Here is a 27,785-nt window from a genome sequence, read left to right as displayed (position 1 = left end):
AAAATGGAAGAAATATAGTACATGCACAAATCTGTCTAGAGCATGCCATGTTCAAAAACACTCTTTACACTTTGATGTAAAAGACTCATGTTTTGTAAAAGATGTTCAAAAACCCAAATTAGAGTAAGTTTTCCATGTTTAAATGCTACAAACAAACAAAGAAAAAAAAAAGGTGAAAACTACCAAGTGGTTAATTCTTTTCTATTCCCACAGTAGAACAATCATCCATCTGTCTGCCTACCGAAAAAAAGTCACTGCATACTGGTTTTAGCTCTCCAGTGTTTTTATTTTTTCAACATTTTAAGAATAAAAATAATACTGTAATGAAATTCAAATGAAAAGGTTGCTTTCCTGTTTGGATTTAGTATTCATTCACACAGCGAATATAAAAAGCCAGGCATCAGAAAATTATCAGTTGCTCTAGATCAAGCACAGTTTTGTGTAAATATAATTCTACAAGACAGATCTCAAGAGAATTAACCTTTATGCATGTGCCAAGCTGGGTGAAACTAGAGCCTTTAGTTAAATTGGTATCTTGCAAATATCCATTCACTTAGTTAATGTTCCTTTGGGAATAATTCCAAGACAAAAAATTTTGATTTGCATGAGTACAGATAACTGCTACAGGAGGCAGGTGTGTGCAACATCTGTAGATCCATGTTTTTAATGTCTGTCACCATAACAAGGCTTTCACTGCAGGACACAGTTAAATTACGCAATAATAAGGCATAGGAACAGACATATTTTGGTGAGAGCAACCGCTAAAGGGAACTGTGGACTTGAGCTGCAGACTATCCTGAATCCTTTTATTATTCCTAAAATTGATCTACTTACAATTCTGTTTAAGATACCATTTCATGGTACACAGTTATTAGTATACAAGTATTGTACATGTTCAAAACATCATTCTCAGAAAGGCAATGATCAGATAAATTCAGGGAGTGGTATTTTATGAGAAGGGGTATTAGCCGCTGTAAGTACTGTGATTCAGATCATGCACTATAATCTGCAGTTGGAAAGGCACCTGCTGTATTTCCCTCCCACATTCCTTCACAAGTTCTCCTCCAAAGCTGAAGACGAACGAACGAAGATCTCACTGAGGATGTCTCTCTCTTCTTTCTTGCTATCATCCATCTATAAAATGGTGGAACACTGAAACCCTTTGCGATACATCTCACATGTTAAACTTCTTACAGAATTCACCTTTCTCTCCGAAGATAATGTTTCAGATTTACATTCATATCAATGACTTTTGGGAAAGCATTGGGGTAAGCAATGGGGAAACATAAGAAACATGAGTAGGAATTTTAAAAAATGTGAATGAAAGTGAAGTGACGGCCAATGTGCACGAGAATATACAAAATGTTTGAAAACAAGGAAAAATGTGACTTTAATTGCTTGTATGTAATAACACACACTCACACAAACACTCGTACTTGCACACACACACAAACAGTCTTGCGAATGAATAGGCATTCAGAAAAGTACATGGTATAACAACACATGCATCCCTATTTGCCTATTTTATGCTGCTGTGATTTATGATGAACCCTTTTTGTGTCGTCTAACCTAAATCCCCTTAAAATCTGTCTTCCCTGTTTTCAGGTGTGTAGCTGTCCGTATGACAACGCCCATTTCTGGTCTTAGGGACCTCATTTGCAATACAGCTCCATCTAAGACACCTCCTCATTTTTTTTTCTTGTGTTTTAAAAACTGTGAATATTTCTAAAAATGGTAGAGTTCAGTCTTTCCATTTCCAAGGTCAGCAGCAGCAGATTAAACCAGGATTCATATCTTGATTTCACTTAGATTTAACCCAATCCCACATCTAACCTCATAACCTTAAATTCAGCGTAATCCCCATTATCATCTGTTTAATTAACATCTCAGTCTCTGGAACTCCCTTCTGAGGAGCTCTGTTCACAGACTGCTGGGTAAGACATCTGAGTGACAGCCTGGAACTCTGAGAGCTTCCCTTTAAGTTCTTGAGTATATCTGCGTTTACTGGGTTTTGGGTTTGGCGCCACCAGGGGTTGGGTCAGGAGGAGGGCCGCCCTGGGCAAGTCTCTGAAAGCTGTGGAATAGAAACAGAAAAGGGTTTAGTGCTTATCCAGGTCATGAAATTCAGGCTCTGCCCCAAAAACCACTTTGTAGCTTTGAGCTTTTAACTGCAGATTAATGTCCTACAAGGTAGAAGGGTGTGTGCAGAAAGGTACAAGCCTATAATTGCCTGAATCAGCTACCTCTGTTTTGTCTGACCTTTTGGCTTATTGAAATAATTTTGACTTGAAATTGAGTTGCAAAGTCACAGAAACTATTGAGGACACCTGGTCCTGGAAATAAACGTTGTCTTCATTTTGACTCACAGCTGAAGACCTTTAATGGATCTGCATAAAACTTTATCCATAAATTATTTAAAGCTATCCTGTTAAGTGTCGCAGATGTGCTGGAGCAGCTCCCAGCCATCAGTGTGCAAGATCTCCAGTCTATCACAGGGGTGAAACAAAGAGATAGACCACCATCAACACTCAAATGAGGGCTTCCTATGAACCTACAGTAACATGCATGTCTTTGGACTGTGGGAGGAAACCATAGCACTCATTGGAAACCCAGGCAGTCATGGGGACAACATGCAAACTCTACACAGAAAGGCCCCAGCCAGCCAATGGATTTGAATCAGGGACCTTCCAGCTCGGAGGTGGTAGTGCTCATAGCTCTTAGGTGGCTCTGTTGTGGCTGACGGTAACATCTGTTTTTGTCTTTGAGTTCTTTGATGACTGTGTAATCCACTGTGGGGTGCACACGGTCTATTGCAGATGGGGCATGTGAAAGCCTGTCCTGGATGTGTAGGGTTGCATCCTGCACTTTAGGCAGATCTTTCACCCTCTTGTGTTGAGCTAAAGCAAAAAAATGTAGTTGATGGTACAGTACTCCTTGTGGCAGGCAGGTAGCTGGCATCTCGTGACTGTTTCCCAAGGTGCATTTATTCAGGAAATATTAGCCTAATAGTTGGTTAGTGATGAGCCTGTAAGTTGTTTTTTAAAATCAGCAGGAACATTATTATCATGTCAAAACAGTATAGTGTTTAAACATGACCCTCTACTGATAGTTAACAGTCCTTCTGGATGTGAATGAAAAGAATAAAACCTTGCTATGTAAACATATTATTCAGTAATATGTAGGGACAGAAAAAAACATCATAGTATGCTTTAGTATTTGTTCATGCTTTTAGATACATTTATTTTATTGCTTTATTGTGTTTTTCACTGTTTTTGGTCATCTGATCGTATTTGGGAAAAAACTATTGTGGATCCTACTTATTTGTTTATAATGTTGAATAATGAAAAATACAAATAAATCAAATAAAATTGTTTGACATATGGCTTAACTGTTCAATTTTGCCATATGTCAGTTTGAGTGGCAAGATGACCTTATCAAGACTGCCCCAGTGAGCTCTGATAAATCATAGAAGAAAATAGAACAAAATTCTCAAGCTTTGTTGATGGACGAGTGTCCCAGACACTTACATGTCCTTGACATTGTTGATGCAGGTCTGGAGTTTTGCAATAAAGCTGTCCACTTGCTCCTGAGACATAAGAAAATGGCAAAGAGTATTTGGTTATGGATATGGAAATGAAGGGCCAACCAGCTGAAATTGTGCTATAGTAGTTTGTGACCGAATAACATACGGAAGAAATGAAAATTCGGATCAAGAGTATTCTTACCTGGTGTTGTCTGTAGAAAAGTGGCAGAGAAAATAGAGCGATCACACCTGGAGATGAAGGAAAACAAAGGAAGTGATCAAAGTAACAGCCACACTGTTCTGGATAATTATGTGTTCCATGTTTTCAGTGGTGATCTCTGCTTGTTACCGATGATGAGCAGAGTAAGTCCATTGCACAGATCTCCCAGGTACGTCACAAGGTACATCAGAAGCAGGAACTAAAAGCAGGAAAAAAGAGAAACAGCTGCAGAAAGTTCGTCAAAATACCAACAGTGATCCGTGCAGATCTGTGCAGCAGTCAGAAAAACACTCCATAACTGCTGCATCTGGTTTTATTTTCTGTGTTTTAGAAGCGTTCGCCTCCACTGCATGACACTGTGTGGTGGATACACAGCACAGGTCTCAATATAATGACTCGCACTGACATCACTTTTGTTGTGACGAAGAAAAGCTTCAAATAGAAAACTCTCTCTATGGCTTTGGGTGTTTCCTCTTATATACAGGGTCTTAGTCACTGTGTAGGGATCCAGGGTTTCTGACATGGGACACCTCTGTCTCAGATGAAAAAAGCCTCCAGTTTATACTGGGTGTCTTTGCATTTAGCCTTCTGATCGCCATGTCACATACCAGCCAGGTCAGGGTTGCGAAGTCCTGGGATTCAGGTGCTCGCTCAGTTCACAAGGACTGATGATGATGATACAGATTTTAAGCTGATATTTAATATTCAGTCATTTACATGGACTCATTGGCTGATACTGCTAATATTTAGCATTTTAAGAAACTAAAAGGAAAATTTCCAAGAAGATTTTTGACATCGCAAACGTTTTTAAACTAGTCTAATATGCCGTTTGCAGTCTTACACTCAGACTCACAGCACATACGACCATAGGCATCTAAGTGAAATTGGAGACATATTGCAGTGAACAATATTTACATTTTCAAAGATCCAGTATTTTTAGAGACTGTGATCATGGCTGTGGTTAGTGGCCATCTCAGTTTATTTTTTTACAGGCACAATTTAATACCTAAGGAAACTGTTCAGTTCATGCTGTCATCTTTTTTTTTCAACAATGTACTTGATGAATTATCTTTCAGAGAAATTAAATAAATGTAAAGGTCAGTATTAATAAAGTAGCAAAATGCATAGATGTTGATATATATGATACTTGCAGATTTCTTTAAGCCTGATTAATATTATAATAAAGCTTCAGCTCTACTCAGAGATGGGAAGAATAATGCCGACTGTCTACGGTTTCAGCTGTTAGTAGAAATTTAAAATATTGTGAAATGTTTTTTTTCTAAAGGGATTGACTGCATCCCACATGACAAACAAAAATATGTCATGAGGAATGACAGATGCCATCACAGATATTGCCCTTATTTAGGAGAGCAGTCTTCAGCACTAAGCTAGCATAATGAGGGAGGCAGTTGGCACGGTGATGCTGTCATCTGCAGTGATGGAGGATGCTGAGATGATGGGTAGAGGCAGATGACAGATGATAGAGTAAATTGAAAAAAAGCAGAGATGCACTGATGCTTGGGTTAATGAGGTTCATTTATGAGGATACAAAGAAGATTAAACAGTCCATACACACATATGAACACAAGACTAAACTAATAGAGTGCCGTAGGAATGAGTCCTAAAACCCAGAAATCAATTGGAATTTTTGTACATCCAGTTCCGTTGTCATTTTGTTAAATGCCCAACCTCTGAAGCTACAGAGGTCAGTGGGAACATAAAACATCATAATGCCAAACACAGAAACTCATCCACTTCCTAATCCATCTTTACACCCTCACTGGGTTTGTAACTCACGGTCGCCACACACATCAGGTCAGTATAAGAAAGCTTCTGCCTAAGAGATAAGTGACATAAATCAAATTACGATCTGGAAGTTTAGTGGTGGTGATGTTTATATCATGCAGCCATGATGTAGTGTGTTTATAGCCAAAGAGTCTAAAGTGCAGAAATCATCTGTGAAGATTTTCTTGCTACACAAAATGTCTATCATAAAAGTCAGATTTTCCAGCAACAATTCAAATACCAGTTGAAAAATCCTACTGACTTTTTGTTGAGGGAACCATGGAGATCGCCTATAAAAAAAAAAGCAATCCTTACTGTACTTTGTTTGCTAACTTAGCTTACCTTGAGGGACTCAAAGAGGTTCCCAACAAAAAAGAGCCTCTTCAGAGTGTCAACAGCAGACAGAGCCATGATGATGGCTTTCTGCATATAGAGGTCAGCATGCTCTCCACTGAAACTGATGTCCAGGTCCAAGTATGACCTAAGAGAATATGGCACAACAAAGATGAAACATGAGATAAAAATTGAGGCTTTAAAACACAGAACTATTAATGATAAGGAAGAATATCTATGGTACTTTCATGCTTTACTAGTCATCCTCTACTTACTGTTCACTAAACAATGTTTGATGACACAGTGATTCACTTAGTCACTTATTACAGGCTAATCACTAATCAATAAATATTAAAGTACTTTTGTTGGCTGTTTTAAGGAGAACACAAAAACATGCAGTATTTACAGACAAACATACAATAATAAAACAGTATGAAGCTTTTCATGTAAACAACGTTGCTATGCTAATAGAAATATCCCACATATTAATAAAATGAACATGGGCTCTTGTTTTGATGAACATTTATGTGCTGTGAGTGTTAGGTACACCTGCACAGTGAAGGCAATTCAATCCATCAGCTCTGCCATGAATCCTACTTTATTAATGTTATAATTTCTCAGTTTTAAGTGGAAAATATCAATCAGATGATAATCCTGCTATGTGTTTATTATTGAGTTCTAGTGGGTAGTGGTGTCGTACTGCAGTGCATAATATTAAGAGCTGATTCTATTGTGTCGAATACTCTATTTAGCAATGTTTCACATAAAAGTACAGGCTCGTACTTGAAGGGGTGCTCTCCATCGCCCCAGCTGAGAATGCAGAGGACTTGATAGTAGATGCGCACTGAGATGGTGAAGCACATGACAGCCAGGGAGACAGTGGAGACCACAGTGATGATGCTGAGCTGGAAGAGAGACAACAGGCCCACCACCAGTCCTGTCAGCACCATGCCTGTCCGCTCCATGTCCTTCCAGAAGATCAAGTCCATCACTGAGAGACAAGAATGTTTAAGAAATGAAGGTAAAAGGAGTAATAACAAAAGAGATGAAGACAAAGAAAGAACAACATTTGAGGTTTGAGGGAAGCCACAGTCCCAATCCTGACTAAACCATTTATAGACTATTGGTTCTCTATTAATCACTAAATGTAAAACTTTACTCACACATGCTTAAAAATAAAATCAAGCTGGTTTCTAACATCCAAGCTGCATATTGTCTAAATGCTGGGACATGTCAGAAAAAGGAAAGCTGACAGCACTGTGAATCATTGCATCTTTCCTGCTTTTAACATTGCAGCCTCCTCAGCTTGTGCCCGACCACATGGGTTTTTGTTGTAGGGGGAAGTAGACAGAGGAAGAATGGCAAGAAGATACAATAGCTCTGATATGCCTCTAGCAAGAGAACACACAAAGCAGCTACGAGGACATGTCAGGCTGTGGTCTGGACTAAATTTAGCCCTTGAATGGAAGAGAGAGCCAGGCGGTCGAGAAGAACAACATAAATGCAGCCCTTCACTGCACCTGTTGACATGCATCAGGCCATAAGCCGCCACTTTTCTACACCCTGCTGGTTACCCCCTGTCACCCGGCAACAGCTGCCGTGGAGACTGAGGCGTCCATAGAGCAGTGTTTACAAGAGTGGGCAGTCAATGTACACTATAGCATATAACATAGAATATGTCCTTTCTTTTTTCTAGTTTAAATTCTGTCAAACAGGTTTCTCTTTATGTAACAATGCAAAGCATTTATGAACATTGGAAGCTATAGCACACAGTCCATACAGTAGCTGAAGCAGTACTGTGGACTTACAGAGCATGTTGTATGGGTCAGACAAATGAGTTGTTTTCAGTCTTTATGCTAAGCTAAACCAACTGGCTGCTTGCAGAATCTTCAGTGACTTCATCAATCGTTTCATCGTTATCTTTGCAAGAACAAAAAATAGTTAGATATTTCTGTCTTTAAACCTCACTCCAGGTGCTGCACATTATCCACAACAGTAACATTTAATAAAGTTAACAAGCAGCAACAATTTCTCTAGTGTGCAATAGTTTCTCTAAACCTTCTGTTTTCTTGGGTGTAATAAACATTAAAGCCTAAGGTTTCCCTTAGAGTCATCTATAACTTACCTCAACTTGTTCTGCTGTAATAGCAGGAATATACTCAGATTTACAGCATCAGGATGGGTCTCTGATCTCTAATTTAGTGAACATATGATTGGACTGAGTTTTATATTGGAAGAGCCATGAGAGGACGATTGAAAGACAGAATCAATAATCTGATCAACTAACCATTAAGTTAAATAACCAATAAATGCATTAATCACATCTGGGTCACATTTCCTTTGAAACAAACGGGAACAAAAGTCCTTCGTTAATCTATTTCATTTGTCCCAGTTAATGTCAGCCTAATCAACATGTGTCCGCGAAACTCACATACTACCACAGTCTGAAGTGTCTCTGCTTGGGAGGAAATTACACTAAAATGCAAGAAAAACCCAGCTGGCAAAGTTATGACACACTACAACTATTTGCTAACAATGTACCACAACAGGACAGTTTATACACGTTTGAATATCAGGAGTTAATTTACATTTAAGGCACTGATAAGGTGACTGCCCTGCTACAGCTGCACAGCTCGACAGTAAAGCCAACCACACCTCTTCAGAGACTCTGCTTACAAAATGATAAAAGAGAAATTGGAAACCTGCTTATTTCACTTTGCTGTGTGCAGCCTTCTCACCACTACAGTTATGAAGCTAAAGGCTGCTAAACACTAGCAGTGCTTTCCACGTTTTTCCACGTGAATTTGTGGCTCTCCTCTTGTCACAACTTAAAACATTTTCTTTATAGGTGATCACCACTGTCTCAAATAGTCCTCTGTGCACTTTAAACCTAAGGTCTCACCTTTACTGGCCATTTTGATTGCTGCTCCAGTGTTTCCCTCCTCACTCACGCTCTCTGTCCCCTCTCTGTCCCACTGTGCTCCCTGTACCCCTCTGAGCTGTTTTTGGCCACCCCCCTGCCCACTCAGCAGTCCAAAGGCCTGACAGCCAAAAATAATCTAGTTCTCACCCACCCCTGTTCAAAACTCGGAGTTTCAAACATAAAGGGATGATTCACAACAATAAAAATGATCCTTTGGCAAATCACAGTTCAAATCAAATTTACAATGGTTACCTTTGTATATTTCATCTGACTCCTGAAACCTGAGAACCAGGGTATATTTTCTTTCTAATCAAGTTGAACCTTTTGGTAATTATGGCGCTATCACCACCATTAAATGTTTGTGATTTTTAAAGAATTAATAAGCAACAGCCTTTTTTGGAAAAGCAATTAATGCTATGGAAAGTAAAGTTGAATTTAAAGCCATAAAGCCACTATTTAGTTTGTTATACCCTATATGATACAGTATGTTTTTATATAATATGTATCTTTCTGAAATGCTTTTAAAAGGTTGTAGATTTAGCCAATAATTAGTTCCTTGATTTAGCATGAAGACATATTTGTGTTCGTATTAGGATTATAAAAAACAAGTCCAACAAGGAGGATTGGGAATTATTTACATCTTGGGATGAATCTTTCTTGTAAGTGTAGAGGGCCAAACTACACAATTCTGGATATCTTCCATGATCTACAAACCCACTTTCTGTGTGTAACAAAAGAAAACAAACTGTTCAAACATTTAATGCTGACTGAAGGCAAGCAGCTATACAAGAACTTTGACTAATTTGACTAACTTTGACAGTTTTTGATCATCAGTGCAGGAGACATGTTTCAAAAAATCCTTGAAGTATGCTATGTAGCCCATAAAACAACTAAATGACTCAGAAAGCATATGATGCTGCAGTAAATACATATGAACCCTTTATTGAGGAGTCATTTGCATGACCACACATTCATCAACAGTCTGGGGGGTTTGCTGCCCCCCCATTCATCAACTAAAATAAGCCTGAGCTACACTCTGACTGACAGTCCACTTAAAGTGCCACCAGGCTCTTGCTCTTTCTTTCTACCTTCATCTGCACCTCGCTCATTCCTACAGCCCAACAAACCCCTACAAACCCACATCTAATAAACTCTATGTCCTTCTGTAGTTGTGACGGTACTTGTTCGCATTATCTATTCAAAAGCCCCTTCAAAAACCCTACACGAGGTCTAATCCAAACATAAACCTTCAAAACATAACCCTTAAACCAAATCTTAGCACTCAAACAGCCCCATAACATTGTGAGGGCTGGCCGAAAATATCCTAACAATATTCCTAAAATAACTCTTTTACATGTGTATAATGCACACACACCTGAATGTGTGTGTTAGACAGTAATGCACTCTGACACCAGTGACGATGGCGTGCGAGTCCAAAAAGTCAGACAATGCTAGGAATGCTCTCCCCACAATTAGCCAATCCTTCCTGAAATCCCAAGAGAGAGTAACTATGGAGACACAATGAACAGCCAGGACATCTGTGGGCTGCACTATCTTAGTCTGCCTACTCTTGAAGGTTCAGGCTGAAAGTGATATCTGATATTTTCTTTTTTTAAAGTTGAGTGGAAGGATCGTGCTGAGCAACAAGACAAAGACAGAGAAGTGGGAGGAAAGGAGAAGGACAGAGGTCAGAAGGAGAAGGAAGTTCAAAGATACAAACGTGATTTGTGTACCTGCTATGTAGGTGCATACTGCGGGGTCCTTTGATAGGTTAAGTGCTGAAAAGCAGTGATCGCTGACAAGCTGTTCCTGAGAGTTTAGACTAATGGCAGGTGGAGATGAGGATACTGGACCACTGGGTCGTGCAGATGTGTGCAGCTTGACTGAAACGGTTTCCCTGGTGACGGGAGGCTCTGGCTCGGGGGTCCGTGAGGCTGCTGCTGCTGGGAAGCAGAACATGTCACTGTATTGATGACATCACTCCTGAACTGTTGCACAAGCTCTGCAATAGTTTTGGCTACAGATTTCAAATTCCTACTTTAAAGTAAAAGTCAAGGGTCCAAGTTCTGACGTACTAAATAGGCTAGTGATGAATAGGTTGTGTGGTTTCACATTGCATCGTAAAATAAGCTAAAATTTTAGTTGACAGCACCTGGCATTAGTCAACACAACCCTTAGCTGTAAAAAAAAGAATGGACTGAAGAAAACAACGGGTGAGTGGTCTGCTTTTTAAATATAAAGGTTAAGATGATCTTGCACCTAAATATTTACTACATTCCCACAGATGATGAAATGCCTCTTGGTCCTCTTCCACAATAGAGCCCCCACTGACTAATCACTTTATACACAATCATCTGGCATGTCATGCTTTACAGGGAGGAGGACGTAGAGCATTAACAGTGTTGAGAAGGGGGTACATAACCATAATTGTAAGACTATCGTGGGAACTTTTGTTTTCAAAATTAATCAGGAGCTATTTATAAAACCCCTCTGTTTTACTCTTGACAATCATTTGAAGGGTTTATGTCGACAAACCCTTTTCCTGTACCCATTCGCAGACAATGCCACTTTTAGTCCATTACATCAAGCTACATAGAGCAAAGCAACCTCTTGGTGCATTTCGCCTATGGCTCACCCTGTAGTGTCTGTATGGGGCTCTGTTGCTGGGAAGACGGTGACACAGACAGAGGCTGGACATTCTGGCTCAGAGTCTCCTCTCTTTGGACTCCTGATTCTCTCCCTTGAGTTTCTGAGTCTAGGTTTTGGGGAGAGGGTTGGATTGTAATAGTCTCAGTTTCTCTGAGCTGACCTCTTTCAATCCTTTCCTCAGCCCTTGCTGTCCTCGCTTCCACGCCCTCCTGTTCCCTCGTCTCTGATGGTTCGTCTTCTTCCTCACGACTAAGGAAGGCGTGAGGGTCCCATTGTACATCGGGGGAATCCAAGAGTGTTTCCAGGGTGTCTGCGTGGATCAAAGGAGGACGTCCTCCCCGAGTAGTTGCCCTGCGTCTGTCACGTATGTGTCGAGAGGCTCCTGACGCCTCTGCCTCAGCGATGGCGATGTAAGAGAAAGTCAGTTCGAAGGAGTTCTGACGTGGTGTGCCCCAGATGGAAGGGGATGAGGCCACCCCTTCATCATCATCTAGATCTCTGTCCCCCACCTCCTCATCATCAGACCACTCCCTGGCTGTTTGTAGCTCATACATCTCGGACTCCTCGTTTCCGCCTGAACGACACACAAAAAAAGAATGTTCACCCCCAGTGCAGACATATTAGGGGTAATTAATAATCACTCAGGCCAAAGGAGCAACTTCTAACACTGCCAGCTGTTCATTTAATAAAAGAGACTGTTGCTAAATGTGTGTTTCTTAGTTTAGTGTTGTGTAACGAGTGTGCTTTCACTTTTAATAAATGTCAGATGAAAGCATCCAGGTGTGTCATCTGATGTCTGGGAGAAAAACAGTGTGTGAAACATCCAAAGAGGAAATCGTCTTTGATAGGTGCAGAAACAACTCAGCTTCCAAATTCGAAGTACAAAGGTGTTTCTGTTCTAACTTGTGGCTCTTCAGTGCTAGTATTAGAGGAGTTACATGACAGTGCTGTTCTGGTGAATTTATGTTCATTGATCAATTAGTGAATGACAACATTTTTAAGAGGAGCGGTTCTTCGTACCATCGGTGCACGGAGGTGTTGAGTCTGGAGTAGACGCCACAGAGCCATATTCCTCTGGAAGAAAACAGTCAAACATTTAACATAAATCTTGTGAATGTGAACAAATAACTGGCAAATCACTGTCAGAAATAAAAATATGTCACTGCTGCTTTTACAGGCTGTAAACCCATTCCTTCATCTCAATAAAGTGCCTCTCAAAACATTCACCATAGGTGTGTAACACTGCAGCACCTTGCTGTGAGTCATTTTTTAAAGTGAACTGTGCTTTACAGGATTCAGAAAATCACAAATTGACTCCAAAACAAATGTAAGACCTCTATACAGCAGCATTTCATGCCCCTAAACATGATATTACATGTATATGATGGACGGATGGAGAAATGTGACCCCTGTAATTGCATACTGTAGGTCAGTGAATACAGACTCATATCTTCACAGAGCTAAACTGGCAGCAGTAAAGGCCTTCACTACAGGAGATAGCCAGCCTGACATTAGCTAATAAATCAATGAATTAAGCATTTTACTATTCTGTACATATTTGAACACAAACAAATATGTGATCAATATCCACTCTAATGTAACTCTAAAGCATATCAGGTGAATCTTATATAAAAAGCTAAATAAAACACAGATATGACAGCACAAGAAAAGCTTTTAGGGAGAAATAACTTGCATTACTCATATGCCTGCTTGCAAACCCTCTTATACACATCTGTAAATCAACAGCACATGAAAGCGACAGCATGATATGCCTGTTTGCAGATCGCATCCATCCGTTCAACCATGTGTTTATTAAAGGTAGGAGAAAGAGTAGGCAGGCAGAGGAGAGGAGGGAGCTGAGCTAACACATACAATGCTGACAGCAGTTAGCAAGGAAAGATGCTGAGCTGGAATAAATATGATGACGGTACAGTGAGATAAACCCATGCACACCTCCTATGTGGGCAATGCAGATGGAAAAAGCAACACAAAGGCAAACTCACGGCAGTGGGAGAATCCTAAAACCTGGCCCATGCTCCATCAAGGCATCGCTGGGCCTGTCCAGTCTGGAAACCCCCCCTCCCCCTCCTCCTCTGCTACCGGCACTTGCGTGCTGTGGTTACACACACACACTCTCTCTCTCCTCCTCCCTTTTTTTCTTGGCTGTCTGATGAGCAGCTTCCTCTCTCTCCTGCCTCTCGATCTGTCGCTCAGCAGCCCCGCCCTGCCTTACTCCATCATCCTCCCCTCTTCTCCCTCCTTCCTTCACTTCCTTTTGCATCGTTACGACTGCAGCTGTAGTAGTAAAAGCTACAGTGAAGAGAGAGAAGCATGAGTGTGTCCCTGCATCTGTCTGAGCTTGTTGTCACCTCCCATTCATAGCTAATCTAAGTGTAAAAGCAGTGCTGCAAGAGGAGGAGCAATGACTCATTAATAATGGATAACATGAGCATATATAGAATACAAAGAGAACAACTGCAACTGTATATATTTACAGCAAAGGCTGAAGGCTCTGTCTACTTTACATTGCTTTAGATCTACAGCTCTATACAGCTGTATGTCTCAGCTAGTGTTTTGAATTTATAACTATACAACAAACCATGCCAAGTATAACTATAAAACCTGAAGTATAAATTATAGATGGAATCAACTAAAAGGTTTTTATAATGGGATGGGAGGCTTATGGAACAGTGGACTGTAGGGGGCAGTGGTGCTGACCTTTACAGCTGATGGCTACAAACAGTTTTATTCTTGATAACTGAAAAAGGTTTAGAACAGCAACTGAACAACTTGCAGGAAGAAGTTTGTGGTGTCTCAGCTGTGCTGTATAACGATCCAAGTGACAGTGGGTCTTTGCATGAAGTACAAACACAACATAAGGCTAAAATAAACCTTTAACTACAAAATAATGTAAAATAACATAATGTTGTGATTAGAGCTTTTTTGACCAGGTCAGAGTTGTGCCATTAACAATACTTGCAAGCTAAGCTTAAAATGGTTATTGGGTCTGACGTGTTAGGAAACTGGTGGATTAGGAATGGAGCTTAAGTACTGTACATGCCATTATTCCTGCAAGTGGAATGAGGCAGACTCTCGATCAGAGTGCAGCAGTTCTGTACAAATCGTGTTAAATCAATGCACAACACACACAGGGTGAGACACTGCCTGTGAATAAATAAAGGTGAGCAAACGCACTTCATCTGTAAGCAGACACCAACATCAGCTGATAAAAGGCTTATTCCTGTTTTTAGCTGTTTGGGGAACAAATATATCACACAAGTCTACAGTCCTTAATTGTCAGGAGTTTCTTCGTGTAAAACAGGTGAAAATCTCGAAATACACTGCAATTAATAAGATTTATATATGCAGCTAATATCTTGGGACAATCAGGAGGTTAAATACAGCACTATTTTGTTTTATTCTTTAAACAAATACCTGCCAATAATTACCCTTGTGATGTATTATTGTTTTGTGTTTCTTTTTTTATTTATTTTTTAATCTGTTTTACTGTTTGTGTACCGTAAAACACTATTGATTGCCTTGTGTTATGTGAAGAAACCTGCTTGGCCAAATAATCTTAAAAAACAAATGTAATTATTATGACATGCCAGAAAGAATGAACTAAATCACACATAAGTGGGGCTTCAACGCAGAACACACTGGCAGGGAGACTGAGTATCACTGAGCCCTCCTAGTTTAAGGTCGAACTATGAGAATAAAATGCATAAGAATAACTAACTCTTGATGTTGGTGACACATCAATCTTAGCTTAAAGCAAATTTTGTAAAGGTTATGGAGCTTTTGGTCATATCACATGATGTTTAGAAGCAGGTGGAATTTACCAGCTTTCATGAAATTATAAGAGGGCTAATTCAATAAGATTCAAGAGGACAACTAAAAAAATTTATTAAATGACAAATCTTCAGTGTCTAGATTCAACAATTATTGTATTGGACATAAAATCCCTACAGAATCTATACACATGTATGATTAAATAGGATCCCAGTTGTCACACTAATCTGTGCATACGTGCAAACACGGGTCATCTGGCAGGCCAGGTGATTATCCAGCGTTGTTACACAGATGGAGGGAGGGAACGAGAGAGCAGAGGGATAAATCAACAGAAATAGATAGGCCAATAGAAGCACAGGGCTCAAACACAAAGGGGCATTCGAGTGACGGAGGTAGATGCAAAAACACAAAGTTACAGAAAGAGTCAAACGCCAGTGGAGGGATTGTTTTTATTTGACAGGATTTTTCTTCTTCAAAGTCACTTTTTATTTACCCTCTTGGCGTGAAACAGCTCAACTGTTGCGCTGGACCTACTGAGGAAAACACAGGGCCGGAGGAGGGGCACCAGGAGGAGAAGGGCTGCTGCCAGTTCCAGCAGGAAGCTTGAGCACAGGCTCCGCGGGGTGATGAGGACGGCTAGACGGGCGAGCAATGTGGAGGTGCCCTCCTTCCTCCGGCAGCTGGTCAAAGAGACAGAGAAGATGGTCACATTTTTCCTCAAAGGGGGGGCCAGAGAAGCAGGGCCTGTGGTGGAGGACAATTTAGATGAGGATGACTCGACGCTGAGCCCGTACCTGGAGCGCCCTATCTTGGAGAAGTATGTGTCAGAGGGGGGGTCCCAGTCAGGGCTGAACTATGCGGTGGCGAGCATGCAGGGCTGGAGGGCTCAGATGGAGGATGCTCACACCTGCCTGCCCCAGCTGAGAGGAGAGCTCACAGAGTGGGCTTACTTTGCTGTGTTTGACGGACATGCAGGCACCACAGTGGCAAAGTACTGCTCCGGAAACCTGCTGGATCACATCCTGGCCACAGGTACAGATCAATCATTGACTAATGACTCAACTGTAAGTACTTTTTGCTTAGAATGGATGCACCCCAAGCTCTTGTTCTACAGAGCTTAAAGACTTGTAAAGAAGAAGGCTATAATACACTTGAGTCCATGAATGCAACTCCAAAGACTCACAGTGGGCAACATGTCATGATGTATATACATTATTCATAGTAGACAGAGCAAACACTACAATAAGAATTCAGGCATGATTCTAACTGAAATGAAGAACAAAACAAAAAAACAACCAAGGCCTGAAAACACCCCCTAGTTAGGGGTCACATGACAGGTGTTGGCCTCTGAACAAACCACAGTGCCAGACACCACACAAAGTATGGTGCAAATGTTTGTTCTTAATGTTCCACAGGTGGGATCAAGGCAGATGAGGACCCCGAGCAAGTGAAAGAGGGGATCCATGAGGGCTTCCTGGCCATCGATCGCCACATGCACCAACTGGCTCGTCAGGACAGCTGGGACCGAAGTGGCTCCACTGCAGCGGCGGTCATGATTTCAGCACGATACACCTACTTTATCAACTGTGGGGACTCCCGCACGCTGCTCTGCCGTAACGGCCAAGTGGTCTTCTACACAGAGGACCACAAGCCGTTCAACCCCAGAGAAAAGGAGCGCATCCAGAACGCCGGTGGCTCGGTGACACTGCAGCGAGTCAACGGCTCATTGGCCGTTTCCAGAGCGCTGGGGGACTTTGACTTCAAGGAGGTCGATTGGAGGAAAGAGACAGAGCAACTGGTATCACCGGAGCCCGAGGTGTACGAGCTGGAGAGGACACCAGAAGACGAGTTTCTAATTCTTGCATGCGACGGTGTGTGGGACGCCATCGGTAACGAGGAACTGTGCGCCTTTGTGCGCAGCCGTCTGCAGGTGTGCGATGACCTGAGAGAGATCTGCACCCAAGTCATTGACCTGTGCCTCTACAAGGTGAGAAGTCCGTGACAATCACGGAAACAGTTGCTAAGACTTCAAACCCTGCAGCAGGAAACACTGAAGACATGAACACAAATTGTTTGATGCTTGAATGAGGAAGAAACTAATGATTCACAAATGCTTCTTCAGAGTAAAAGTCACTGTGACAATTATTTGGCAATTTGGATAATGTGTGAGTCCCCAGTGGAATAGGACACAGTTTGACAAAATACAAACATGTTTTGTAGAAAAAGCCAGAGTTTAGGTCAGATAAACAAGGCATCTAATTATACATTCAGTGTCAGCATGTGAAAAGGTTTTACCACTCAGTGCCTCAGAAACAATGTAGTCAGTAATACAAGTGTAAAATTTGAAAGGTCAGCTGATTTTGATTATCTGAAGTTGTATGTACAGATAAATATCCTGAATCGATAATAATTTGGTCATATACTAAAACATTTGAATCCAGAAGTTCTAATTAATGTGATGTGTCCACTTTTAATTGCCAGTGAAGAAGTTCCAGACTTTTTCAGGACAGATTGAAGTCCACAGCTTAAATTTTTTTAAAACTGCGCTACCTAATTTTCACACAAACATAAATGTATGTTTGTACATGCAGTAGCATCATCCTGTTGTCTGAGCTCAGCAGAATCCGTGCTTTGCAATAGTACACGCAACCGTGCACCATCTGAATTTATGAATGGGAAGCTTTACGTTAAGAAGAAGGGGGGTATATAGGGCAGGGTCTCAGTGAGGAGAAAATCCACTGACGTTGTTATGTAAGTAGCTTTCTCCTGCAGCTCTGCTTAATGCTTGTTAGATTCTGCTCTATAAATAGCTGCACTAAGGCATCCCAGGATAGGTGGAAAGAAAAGGTACGCAAGGGTCAGATTAAGACTGTTGTTGTGTTGATGAGAGCTCACCAGCTCAGAGGGTTTATCCTGGATGGAAGGGGCTGCTGTTTATTTCAAACAAGACGCATCACTCCAATGTCATGAACAACAGGAGGCTGCGTGTACTGTAACACTGCAATGACTCGTTTTCTGAGGCGGATAGTGATAGTGATGTTTGAGACATTTCAATGCTTTGTTTCAAAAAGTATGTGAACAGATTTTTTGCTCAGCGTACACGTCGAGTATCTATATGACTGAAAACTAAATATGTTTACTATAATCTTTTGTTACTTAGCTGCCCACATAGACATCTGCAAAAAACTAACATTTATCAGTTTTCCTTTACTTCAGAGGCGCATTTTCCATAACTGTGTGTTTGTAAATCAGGAATATTCTCACTATCTGTGAGTTCTTACTCTAACTGAGACTTCTTAAACTTTCTCTTCCAAAATTAAAAGTAAAGAACACCGACCTTAATTTTATTATTATTCTAGGTAATAGTTTCAGATTTTACTTAGAAGCAGCATTTTAATGTAATATCTAATTTTGATACAGACAATTAATCAATATATGTATCGATTACATATTATAATATAGTAAAATGTTAAATTTTTTCCTTTACAATGTGGTGCAATAAAACTACTATAAAATGTAATACTGAAATAAAATACAAGTTAGTAGCAGTACCCTGCCCCCTCTGTACTATGTTGTATGAGTAAACGTACTTTACCTTCCACTGCTGTCTATCTCATTTCCGCCCATCAACTGTGTCAGCCTCTCAGACTTGGATCATGTGCTCTGTCTCCCTCCACAGGGCAGCTTGGACAACATCAGCATCATCATCGTCTGCTTCCCTGGCGCCCCCCACGTGTCACAAGAGGCGCTGCAGCAGGAGGCGGAGCTGGAGCATCAGATTGACATGAAAGTGGAAGGTGATTTGCTGCAGAACACTTACTTCAAACTTGGACCCCAAGAAGCTCCATAGTCTAGATTTCACATTATAATCCCAATTATAACCATGTTGTTTTGACCATCTCCATTCGCAGAAATTATCCATATGATGAGGTCCAGAGATGAGGACCCCGACCTTCTTTGTGTGATCAAATTTCTAGCTGCAGAAGAGATGCCAGGGCTTCCACCAGGAGGAGGCATCACCAGCAAGTTAGTCTGAACAAAATACAATATATATACAAATATATGTTTATATATACAAATATATGTTTACACAGGAGCCAATTTTGTGGAATGCAAACAACATTTCTGTTTATGTACTACAATACCTTTATTTTCTTTCATTGCAGACGAGACTGTGTCATCTCTTCATATCAGAAACATATTATGACTCTCAAAACTCAGGAGCCCATGGTAAGACAATTAATCATTCACATTTAGTTTTGGTTATTGTCAAATAAAATGTAGTGGTTTGAGCTGCTAAAGTATGAAGAGTTGCAGTGTTTAAACTGGAAATGATTAACTATCATTTATAAAAAGTGTTAGGTTAAAGCATAAATAAACGAAATATTAGAAACAAGAGACCAGAGACCAAGTGACATCTTCAAATTGCTTGTTTTGTTCACATACCACTGACACTCAGTATGTTTAGGACAAAGCAAAGCAGATTTTATAAGCTAGAAACAAAAATATTTGGGTTTTTTTTAATATGAAGTTATATTATTGATGATAGTAACACCATGTCTTGTCTTATGATGTTTCAGGACATTGAGGGATCGGAGGATGAATCAAACTAAAGCTGTTGCCGTGGAAACTCATTATCAGCTTCACCGTCTTCATGGTGACCCCTGGTTCATGAAAACTTTTAGACGAGCTGTAAACTAAAAACAATTCTTTGTGTAATATATTTATATATATATATTTGAGTGTTTGCTTTATGGTCAATTAAAATTAAATTTCAATTGATATTATTTTGTTTTTCTATTCAATTGGACCTTGCAAAATGATTTGTTATTGACCTGCTGTATAAACATACAATTTTCAGGGAGACAATAATAACGACATTTCTTTATATGACAGTAACTCTAAGGGTGGAAAACATATGATCTGACACTGCTCAGTCTAAAGCAATAAATTACACAAAAACTAAAATGGTATTTCACACATCAAAAAACATCTGTGCTGTAATTTATGTGCTCTGCATAGTGTCACAAGGTCTTGTGATGAACCTCAGTATCTCTGAGTAAATTATTAGTTTGCACAACGCTGTCAGGGAGCAAAGGTGACATGGATGGCAATGACTTGTTACTGCAAGAACATAAACATGTGCCATAAGAGAGGAAAGCCAGAGGCAGAGACACAAAAGGATAAACAATGCAGCACGAGGGTGGGGGGCAGACTAAGTAACAGGGTGAGATGTTGCCAGGAATTAGCACACATACCTCATTAAATGTGCACCCTGTGGCACTTTGGAGGGGATGTGTGATGTGTTACATGCATGTGATTTAAAGCTGGTGCAGCCTGATTAAGCTCAATCTTCTCTAAATTACAGATACTATAATGTTAAATGACTCATTGTCTCGATTTGTGGTAATACCAGTAGTTCACAGTAGGTTTGTGACATCGAGATACCCTTCTTTTGAATAAATGAGATATAATGTGGTTAAGTCTTTAACAAGATTATACATTCTGTTGATTCACTTCTCAATTCATAGTTTGTTTAACATATGTATTTTCTATGCAGAAATGATGATTAAAGTATTTCCATTTCATGGCACTTTTATTTTACTACAGTTTGGATGGACATGTTGTACTTTCTATTCAATACATATATTTGCCAATTTTTACTTTGCCCTCATCTTTTTATCGCTACTAACCGAAAGCTCAGGTTTCGAATGGGATAAATGAAATGAATATTGATAAAGTAAATTCTCCTAAATACAGCTTCTGAAGTGATTCTGTCCTTGAATTTGTACATTCAAATTAACATTTTAGATTTTTTGCAGATTTTCTTTTATGCACAAGTGGAGCAAATGTGGACTTGACTTGTTCATTCAGGATATTAATAGCGTTAGGTTCAATAGTGTTAAAAAATACCTTTTTATCATTTTTTGTTGTCCATTTTCTGGAGTATCAACTTGTGTAACCAACAGTTCACTTCACATATTTCACATATTTTGATAATAAAACAGATAAAAGAAAGAAAACACTAACATTTTTAATTCTGGTAGCTATAGGCAACACAACAACAACAAAAAAAACATCTTATAATGTGGCAATAACTTAAATTCTGAAGCTGGCTTTATTTTTCATTTCGACATTCAAACACAAAAGAGCACATAGTACTTTGCCCAGTGATTGACAAATGTGTGGGAGATGAATGAAGGTTACATTAAACACTTCACTACTGCTCATTTAGCACACAATGCCGCTGTATGTCCAGTACTGCCAAAATGAATAAGCCAAAGCCAAAGCTACATGAGAGGCTTTAAGGAGGCCCTGTGGCAGACATGTGTTCTTCAGAATGTGTAGTGAGGGTGTGGTGAGACTCAGCACCTCTGTATTAATTGGCTGCGCAGAGCTATTACTGAACGGTGTCCTTCTCACCTCCTCACTCCTGATGAGTTGGGAGGACACTGCTCAGTCGGGAGCATTTGCGGACAGAGTTACAACAGAGGAAGAGTTGGAAAAAAGAGCCCAAGGCGAAGGCAAGAAGGGGCAGACAGAAAATGTGAGTAATGACTGTGACTGAATGGTATTTATGTAAGATGGGAACAGACTGTGTTGCCTCACACCAGGATGGTCTGGATGTGACCCAACAGTTTCTATCTAACGGGTAAATGGACAGTTTTTACACCCATTCCCATGCAGACCCCTGTCCACTACAACATTAGCAGGTAGTGTTAGTGTTGTGACTGGTATGTGTGTTTGTGTGTGTGAGTGATCAAAAGGACAAAAGTGTGATTGATAAATTATGAATATAAATTAAAAAGGTCTTGGCCACCTGCACTGAAGGAGGTTACTTAATGGATGTACAGAAGCCAACAGACACATTGCTAAAAATACAAATGACTATCATCTTATTTCTATGCAGTAGATAAGTTGAATGTTTGATAACACAAGTGGCCACATGCCCTGTTAGTTATTCATTCATTATTTAGTAGACTTGGACTGTGACTATAGTCCTTGAATCAGAGACCTAATTATTCAGCTATAATCTGACAGGGGCAAAATGCCTATGGCAACAAACGAAAGTAATTTAGTCATACAGACATGGAAATGACATAAAAAAATGTTCTCTAAAACAACTTGAAACTCACAAAAGTAATAAATGGAATAACTGAAGACATACAAATGTAATTTTGTTTTTGATTGTTGATTCAAGAGAATATTATAAGTAAAATAATTTTACCATCAAACAAGTCGGCTGTTTGGTTTGGTAAAAGTAAAGTCTCGTTTTAAGTTCATTTATTTCTTAACATTCTTCTTTCTTTTATTGTCAGTTGCAAGTTCCTACAGAGATAACTGTAGATTTCTGTAGGAAAATGAATCAAAAGTGAGTAATGTATTCAAAATGTATCCGACTGTCGCAATGCGCAGTTTTAGTTCAGTTGACCTGCAGCATTTGCTCATAAATTTTACTTTTAAACCCCATATAATTCAGTTTTTTTTTTTTTTTTTCATCTTTAGGCTGCAACATTCAGCCTTTAAAAACAACATGCAGTTTTCACTGAGCCGCTGAAATAGCATCCAAGATCTGCCAATCAGACGCCAGTAACAGCCTGCACGTCACCTGACGTTCAGCACAGGGTTAATTTAGTTAATTGAAACACCTGTGTAAAAGGAAGAGCAGGGCAAAAGTGGACGCGGCTCGTGGCAGTGCAGCCTGCTGTGTAGAACCGGTGGATCCTGCAGTTCTCTTGTGGTTCATATGGAGCAAACTGACAAAGAGGTCGCTGGGGGGACAGTCGGCACGGTATGGAAACTACACATATGGGTTTTAACCACATAATCACACCTCTCAATCTAACTATGTGTCGCCTACCTGCAGCCGGGCAGGATGAACGCAGGAGACACCGGGTACGGCGGCGTGCCGGGCGGCAAGCAGGCGAGCAGTGCGGGCGATTCAGAGGCAGCACCGCTGCTCGTCCCGGAGCCTGAAGCAGACCCAGCAAAGCACTGGAAGCCCATGTCCAAACCGGAGCTGGAGGCGGCCGCGGGGGGTCCTGGTTGGCGCAAGATGCGCTGTTACGCGGTGGTGCTGTTCTGGCTGGTTTGGGTGGCCATGCTCACCATCTCCATAGTCATCATAGTGATGAGCCCCCATCCGGTTGCTGCTCCGCTTAAGTGGTGGCAGAAGTCGCTGTTCTACCGACTGCAACCCAGCCTGTTAACGGGGGCGCAGGCCAAGGGGTCAGGGGGCATCAACGGTGAGGAAGATGATAAACGGTGTCCTCTCCAAACCTTTTCTTGAACAGGCCGTGTAATAAGAATAGGTTTCTTGACGAAACTCACTAATTCAATTGGTCACTCAGCTACTACAGGTCTCCTGAGTGACTTGCACTCACAGGCCACTTTATTAGGTACACCTGTTCAATTGCCCTTGAAGGCAAATGTCTAACCAGCCAATCGCATGGCAGGAACTCACTGCATTTAGGCTTGTACACATGGTCAAGCATTTCTGCTGAAGTTTGAGCATCAGAAAGTCGCTTGTTGGTGCCAGAGGGGATGCTCTGAGTTTCAGAAACTGCTGATCTACTGGGATTTTACTTAAAGTCCATCCTGAGCTTTTACAGAGTAGCTTGAAAAAGATTGTATCTATTGAGTTGAGGTTCTGAAAAGGAGACTGGCCACTTCTCAAGGTAAAGGGGCATCCAACGCATTACTAGTGAGGTGTAGCTTTAAAAAGTTGCTTGTGAGTGTTTACCCCTTAATTATCGTGTTTTGGCAAAATTTTTTTAGTCTAAAATACTAAAGTTTGTTTTTTGTTTTGTCAGTTGATGTAGATGCTTTAACTGAAAGTTTGTTTGATATTGTGTAAATTTTACACAATGTTTTGATTTATTCTTTCCTTGAAGCGATTTGTGAGCAGCTTCCATACCTCAGGTCTCTGGGTATAGGGGCCCTAATCTTGGAGGGCCTGTTTGATGAGGAAGTGTTTCCTTCAAACCTGAACGAGACCAATGAACGCTTTGGGACGTTACCTCAGATCCAGCATCTGATCGCAGAAAGCAACAAAACAGGTGGGTTCTTTTAGTCACGTTACTTGCATAGCTGGGTTTACTCTGCATTATGGCTGATTCCTGTGGTTCTGTTTTTTTTTTTTGTTTTTTTTTTTCAGGGCTCAAAATGTTGTTGGACCTCTGTGAACTGAATCTGTTGGGACCTCATGATTTATCAAGAAACACAGCCACAATACAAGTAATATTTTCAGAGTATGCAATAAAACGTGTTGAGTTCTTTCTCATAGTTGCCAGACTTTTTAAAATTACTTTTTCCCCTCCCCAGCATGCATTACGGTTCTGGTTGGAGCAGGGTGCAGCAGGTTTTGTAATCTGTGATACAGATGCAGCCTATTCAGTAAAGGTAAAAACACAGAATATTTCTTTAAAGTCTTTCCATAAAACTGTGTTTCCAATTAAATATTTGTACTTCAGACTTTGATGGGGTGGAGGGATGTCTTCAAGGAATTCAACAGCGATCATGAGGAAAGGTATTGCAGACATTGTACATGCACTTTTTTTTTTCCTCCTCTTTTTCTTATTATAAAACTATTGCCTATTGTTAAACTGTGGCTGTCTGCATGTCTCTTCAGAATTATGGTGGTGAAACAAACAGGAGATGTTCTGCCTCTTCTAAACACAACCAGCAAGAATGTTAAACTAGTGGATGTGGTCATGAAGTCAATTCTGCCGTCTTCTCGTCACCACCTCTCTGCTCATGAAGTGGCAGCTGCCATAAAGACACAGCTGCAGACAAGAGAAGAAGATATATGGCCAAGTTGGACAGTAAGATCCACATTTTAGAGCTGTAAAATGGGTTTAAGGATTCTCAAACCAGGGAAAACGGCTTTTATTTTTTAACCATCACAGGGTGTTTACACGCATCCTTCCTAAAATGCTGGTTTTCATTCTCCCCATGTTGAAGTGACATATGGCACAAACCCTTAGTTTCATTGCCGTCTAGTTTGAGAAATTTGTCACAACTTACACAAACTGATAAAACCCTTAATATGTCTCTTCAGATCGGTGGTAAAGCATCTCATAACTTGAAGAAATTGCTCCTAGTGTTGATGATGACTTTGCCAGGATCACCTGCAGTGCAACATAATTACATGATCGACCAGACGCAGGTAAAGTCTGTTTGCTACTGGGCCTGTTAATCATTTTCAGTCAGTTTAACAAGTAAAGGGTTTCTACCAACAGAACATGTCTGTGAAAGCCAACTTATCATCAGTCACAAAGCTGTAGTTAAAGAAACAAAGCATTAGCTGAGTTGGCTATAGTTAATATTGACACTTGTTTCTACCATTGCTCCCTCAGGACAGCAAGACTAATTCAACTGTAGCTCTCTTCAGCTCCCTCAGTGACTCTAGAGCCAGAGAAGAAGCTCTTCTCTATGGCAGCTTCACCTTCCTCCCCTACAACACCTCCAACTCTTCATCTAACTCCACTCTTTCACCTTCATCTCACCCAATGTTGGCTTTCCTGCGCTCCTGGGGTTGCGTCCACCTCCTCATTCTACTCAACGCAGGGCCTGAGCTTCACTCTCTGGATCCTGCCTGGGCCCCGAGCCTGCCTGAACATGGCGTGTTTGTAACCAGCACAGGAATGGACCGCATGGGGTCGACACCTCTGAACGCACTGGAATTGCAGCCCTATGAAGCTGTTGTCATAAAATTTTAGACAGGAAGCCAAGTGTATGTCAGGGTTTAGCTGCTGGGATGTGACCTTTTCTATTCAAAGAATGAAAAGGTTTTGTTTTTTCCCCTCTAATTGGTGCTCAGACAGCACTGAAAATAAAATGATGAATTTATTATGTGTGCCATCATTTGTCAGTATAATATGCCCTTTAACTATCTGCACTCCATCTCTTCAGTGGTGAACACACAGAGCCTGTATTTATATTAACACACACTTGTTTTCATGTACTGCACACTTTATTGGATTTATTGCATCGGTGCATAATTCCACACTTTGGAAAGGATTTTGGCAGCAGCTACATTTTCAAGTCTCTGCTAGTGTTGCACACCTGGAAGTGGATGGTTTATCACATTCTTCAGGCAGATTCTCTCAGGCTTCATCTGATTACATGTGTAGGTGTGACCTGTCTTTTCCAGGGGATCTATGCTGTGGGTTCGAGTTCCACCTCACCAGGTGGTGACCCACCAAGAGCCACCTTGGTCCCGAGCCCGAATAAATGGAGGGTTGTGGCAGGAAGGTCAACCGGCGTTAAAAATGTGCCAAATGTGTGGCACACGTTCCACTGGGGCGACCCCCCCCCCCCCCCCCCCCCCGGTAGGAACAAGCCGAAAGCTGTTGACCTTGGTTCTTTGAAGATATTTCAACTCTTACGAGTTTTAGCCAGATGTAGCTCATTCCTTGGTTTTGGTCCTAACGTAAAGTGTGACGATATCTTGACTCATAAACAGATGTGTGCTGTTCTAAGCTATATCCAATCAATTTACCACAGGTGGAACATTAAAGGAATTTTTTTGCTGTGATTTCCAGACACAAATACTTGTGGGAACATGATTTGGGGAAAAATATCAACTAGAACTATTATGTCTTGTGTGATTACCACTAGAGATTTGTGATTGTTTGTTGAATTTTAGGATATTTAGAAAATAAGTCAGACTTCTAGCTGAGTTTGTGTTGGCACCATGTATGTGGAATAGAATGATTTAAAAGCTACTAAAAGACTATGAATGCATTAAACATCTGGACTACTGATGCTACATATTCTCACTGTAAAAGCAAACATGAATATTTTTTAAATATGTAAAAAATGTCATTTCTATGAAGTAAGTCCAACATATGGCTTGTATTACTAAAAAAAAAAATCCAGCTGCAGTGCTGTAGCAATCACTCGGTCACCTGTCAGAGCTGCTGACAAAATAAACCACACTGCGAGCCACAAGCTGATTGCTGTTGTATGTGCATCAAAGGCGTTGGGGGGTCTCTTATTGAGAAACCGAAGTTTGGGAATTAAGGCAAGGTTTGGAGTGATTTACAGCTCTCTTTGGCACATGCAGTACTAATTGTTTTTGCAACATTATACTGTCACTGAAGAGTGTTTACCAGATGAGAAGACGTGGCTTAGACGTGCGCACCCAGTTTTGGAAGTGTACACGAGTTGACCAGACAGTGGTGCTACAGTCCCAGTCACAGCTCTGACTATCTCTACCTTTCCATGAGATTGAGGTCAATGGGAAATCACAGATTCTAAAGATGAAAACCAATAGTTACATACAAATGAGATTATTGACTCAACAAGTGGTAGCCATTAATCTTTCAAATTCCATGCTGTTAATGTTGCCTGTCATTTTTATTTGACCGAGCCATCTTGATTTCCTACGTCAACGAGTGGTTTAATATGTAAATATTTATTTTGCCTGTATTCACACTCTTTCAATCAATCTGAATCACATCTGTGACTATTTGTAAACATGCCACATCTAAGAAATGTATCCCCCGTTTCCCACTTCATACAGAACGTTAACAAAGGAGTTACTTGCTGTCTAC

General features: G+C 40.6%; 3 protein-coding genes across 8 annotated transcripts; 2 read left to right on the top strand and 1 right to left on the bottom strand.

The window, feature by feature from the left end:
- Positions 1-265: 265 nt before the first annotated feature.
- On the bottom strand, positions 266-13,572 carry rtn2a (reticulon 2a). Of its 6 annotated transcripts, none has more exons than XM_067508461.1 (10): positions 13,437-13,572; positions 12,454-12,507; positions 11,420-12,007; positions 10,518-10,727; positions 6,645-6,852; positions 5,871-6,009; positions 3,873-3,942; positions 3,726-3,772; positions 3,528-3,586; positions 266-2,074 (listed from the first exon to the last, which is right to left on the bottom strand). In XM_067508461.1, exons 1-10 carry the CDS (start codon positions 13,465-13,467, stop codon positions 2,002-2,004), a joined length of 1,479 nt encoding a protein of 492 aa, XP_067364562.1. In that variant the 5' UTR covers positions 13,468-13,572; the 3' UTR covers positions 266-2,001. The 6 variants fall into 6 exon arrangements, with proteins under 6 accessions (XP_067364562.1, XP_067364563.1, XP_067364564.1 ...); XM_067508462.1 differs by having other exon boundaries at positions 10,518-10,724; XM_067508463.1 differs by having other exon boundaries at positions 11,594-12,007.
- Positions 13,573-15,475: 1,903 nt separating this feature from the next.
- On the top strand, positions 15,476-20,685 carry ppm1na (protein phosphatase, Mg2+/Mn2+ dependent, 1Na (putative)). Its single transcript, XM_067508468.1, has 6 exons — positions 15,476-16,257; positions 16,641-17,212; positions 18,905-19,022; positions 19,137-19,251; positions 19,392-19,455; positions 19,806-20,685. The coding sequence occupies exons 1-6, from the start codon at positions 15,852-15,854 to the stop codon at positions 19,836-19,838; spliced, it is 1,308 nt and encodes a 435-aa protein (XP_067364569.1). The 5' UTR covers positions 15,476-15,851; the 3' UTR covers positions 19,839-20,685.
- An 809-nt stretch (positions 20,686-21,494) lies between these two features.
- On the top strand, positions 21,495-26,171 carry si:dkey-202g17.3 (amino acid transporter heavy chain SLC3A2). Its single transcript, XM_067506179.1, has 10 exons — positions 21,495-21,772; positions 22,732-23,017; positions 23,093-23,471; positions 24,120-24,284; positions 24,383-24,462; positions 24,550-24,627; positions 24,699-24,754; positions 24,857-25,049; positions 25,286-25,393; positions 25,584-26,171. Exons 2-10 carry the CDS (start codon positions 22,973-22,975, stop codon positions 25,944-25,946), a joined length of 1,467 nt encoding a protein of 488 aa, XP_067362280.1. The 5' UTR covers positions 21,495-21,772; positions 22,732-22,972; the 3' UTR covers positions 25,947-26,171.
- Positions 26,172-27,785: the final 1,614 nt, after the last annotated feature.

Source organism: Channa argus, chromosome 6 (assembly GCF_033026475.1).
Source record: "Channa argus isolate prfri chromosome 6, Channa argus male v1.0, whole genome shotgun sequence".
NCBI lineage: Eukaryota > Metazoa > Chordata > Actinopteri > Anabantiformes > Channidae > Channa > Channa argus.
The sequence above is the reverse complement of the archived record's forward strand: the minus strand, read 5'-3'. Positions and strand labels throughout refer to the sequence as shown.

Bases quoted from the DNA above. Each gene is read 5' to 3' on its own strand.
- ppm1na (XM_067508468.1), top strand. From the start codon at position 15,852: ATGAGGACGGCTAGACGGGCGAGCAATGTGGAGGTGCCCTCCTTCCTC. The intron at 17,213-18,904 runs GTGAGAAGTCCG...CTCCCTCCACAG, and splicing joins TTGACCTGTGCCTCTACAAG to GGCAGCTTGGACAACATCAG. The intron at 19,023-19,136 runs GTGATTTGCTGC...CTCCATTCGCAG, and splicing joins GATTGACATGAAAGTGGAAG to AAATTATCCATATGATGAGG.
- si:dkey-202g17.3 (XM_067506179.1), top strand. From the start codon at position 22,973: ATGGAGCAAACTGACAAAGAGGTCGCTGGGGGGACAGTCGGCACG. The intron at 23,018-23,092 runs GTATGGAAACTA...GCCTACCTGCAG, and splicing joins CTGGGGGGACAGTCGGCACG to CCGGGCAGGATGAACGCAGG. The intron at 25,394-25,583 runs GTAAAGTCTGTT...TTGCTCCCTCAG, and splicing joins ACATGATCGACCAGACGCAG to GACAGCAAGACTAATTCAAC.
- rtn2a (XM_067508461.1), bottom strand. From the start codon at position 13,467: ATGGGCCAGGTTTTAGGATTCTCCCACTGCC. The intron at 3,587-3,725 runs GTAAGAATACTC...CTTATGTCTCAG, and splicing joins TTTTCTACAGACAACACCAG to GAGCAAGTGGACAGCTTTAT. The intron at 2,075-3,527 runs GTAAGTGTCTGG...TCTATTCCACAG, and splicing joins ATCAACAATGTCAAGGACAT to CTTTCAGAGACTTGCCCAGG.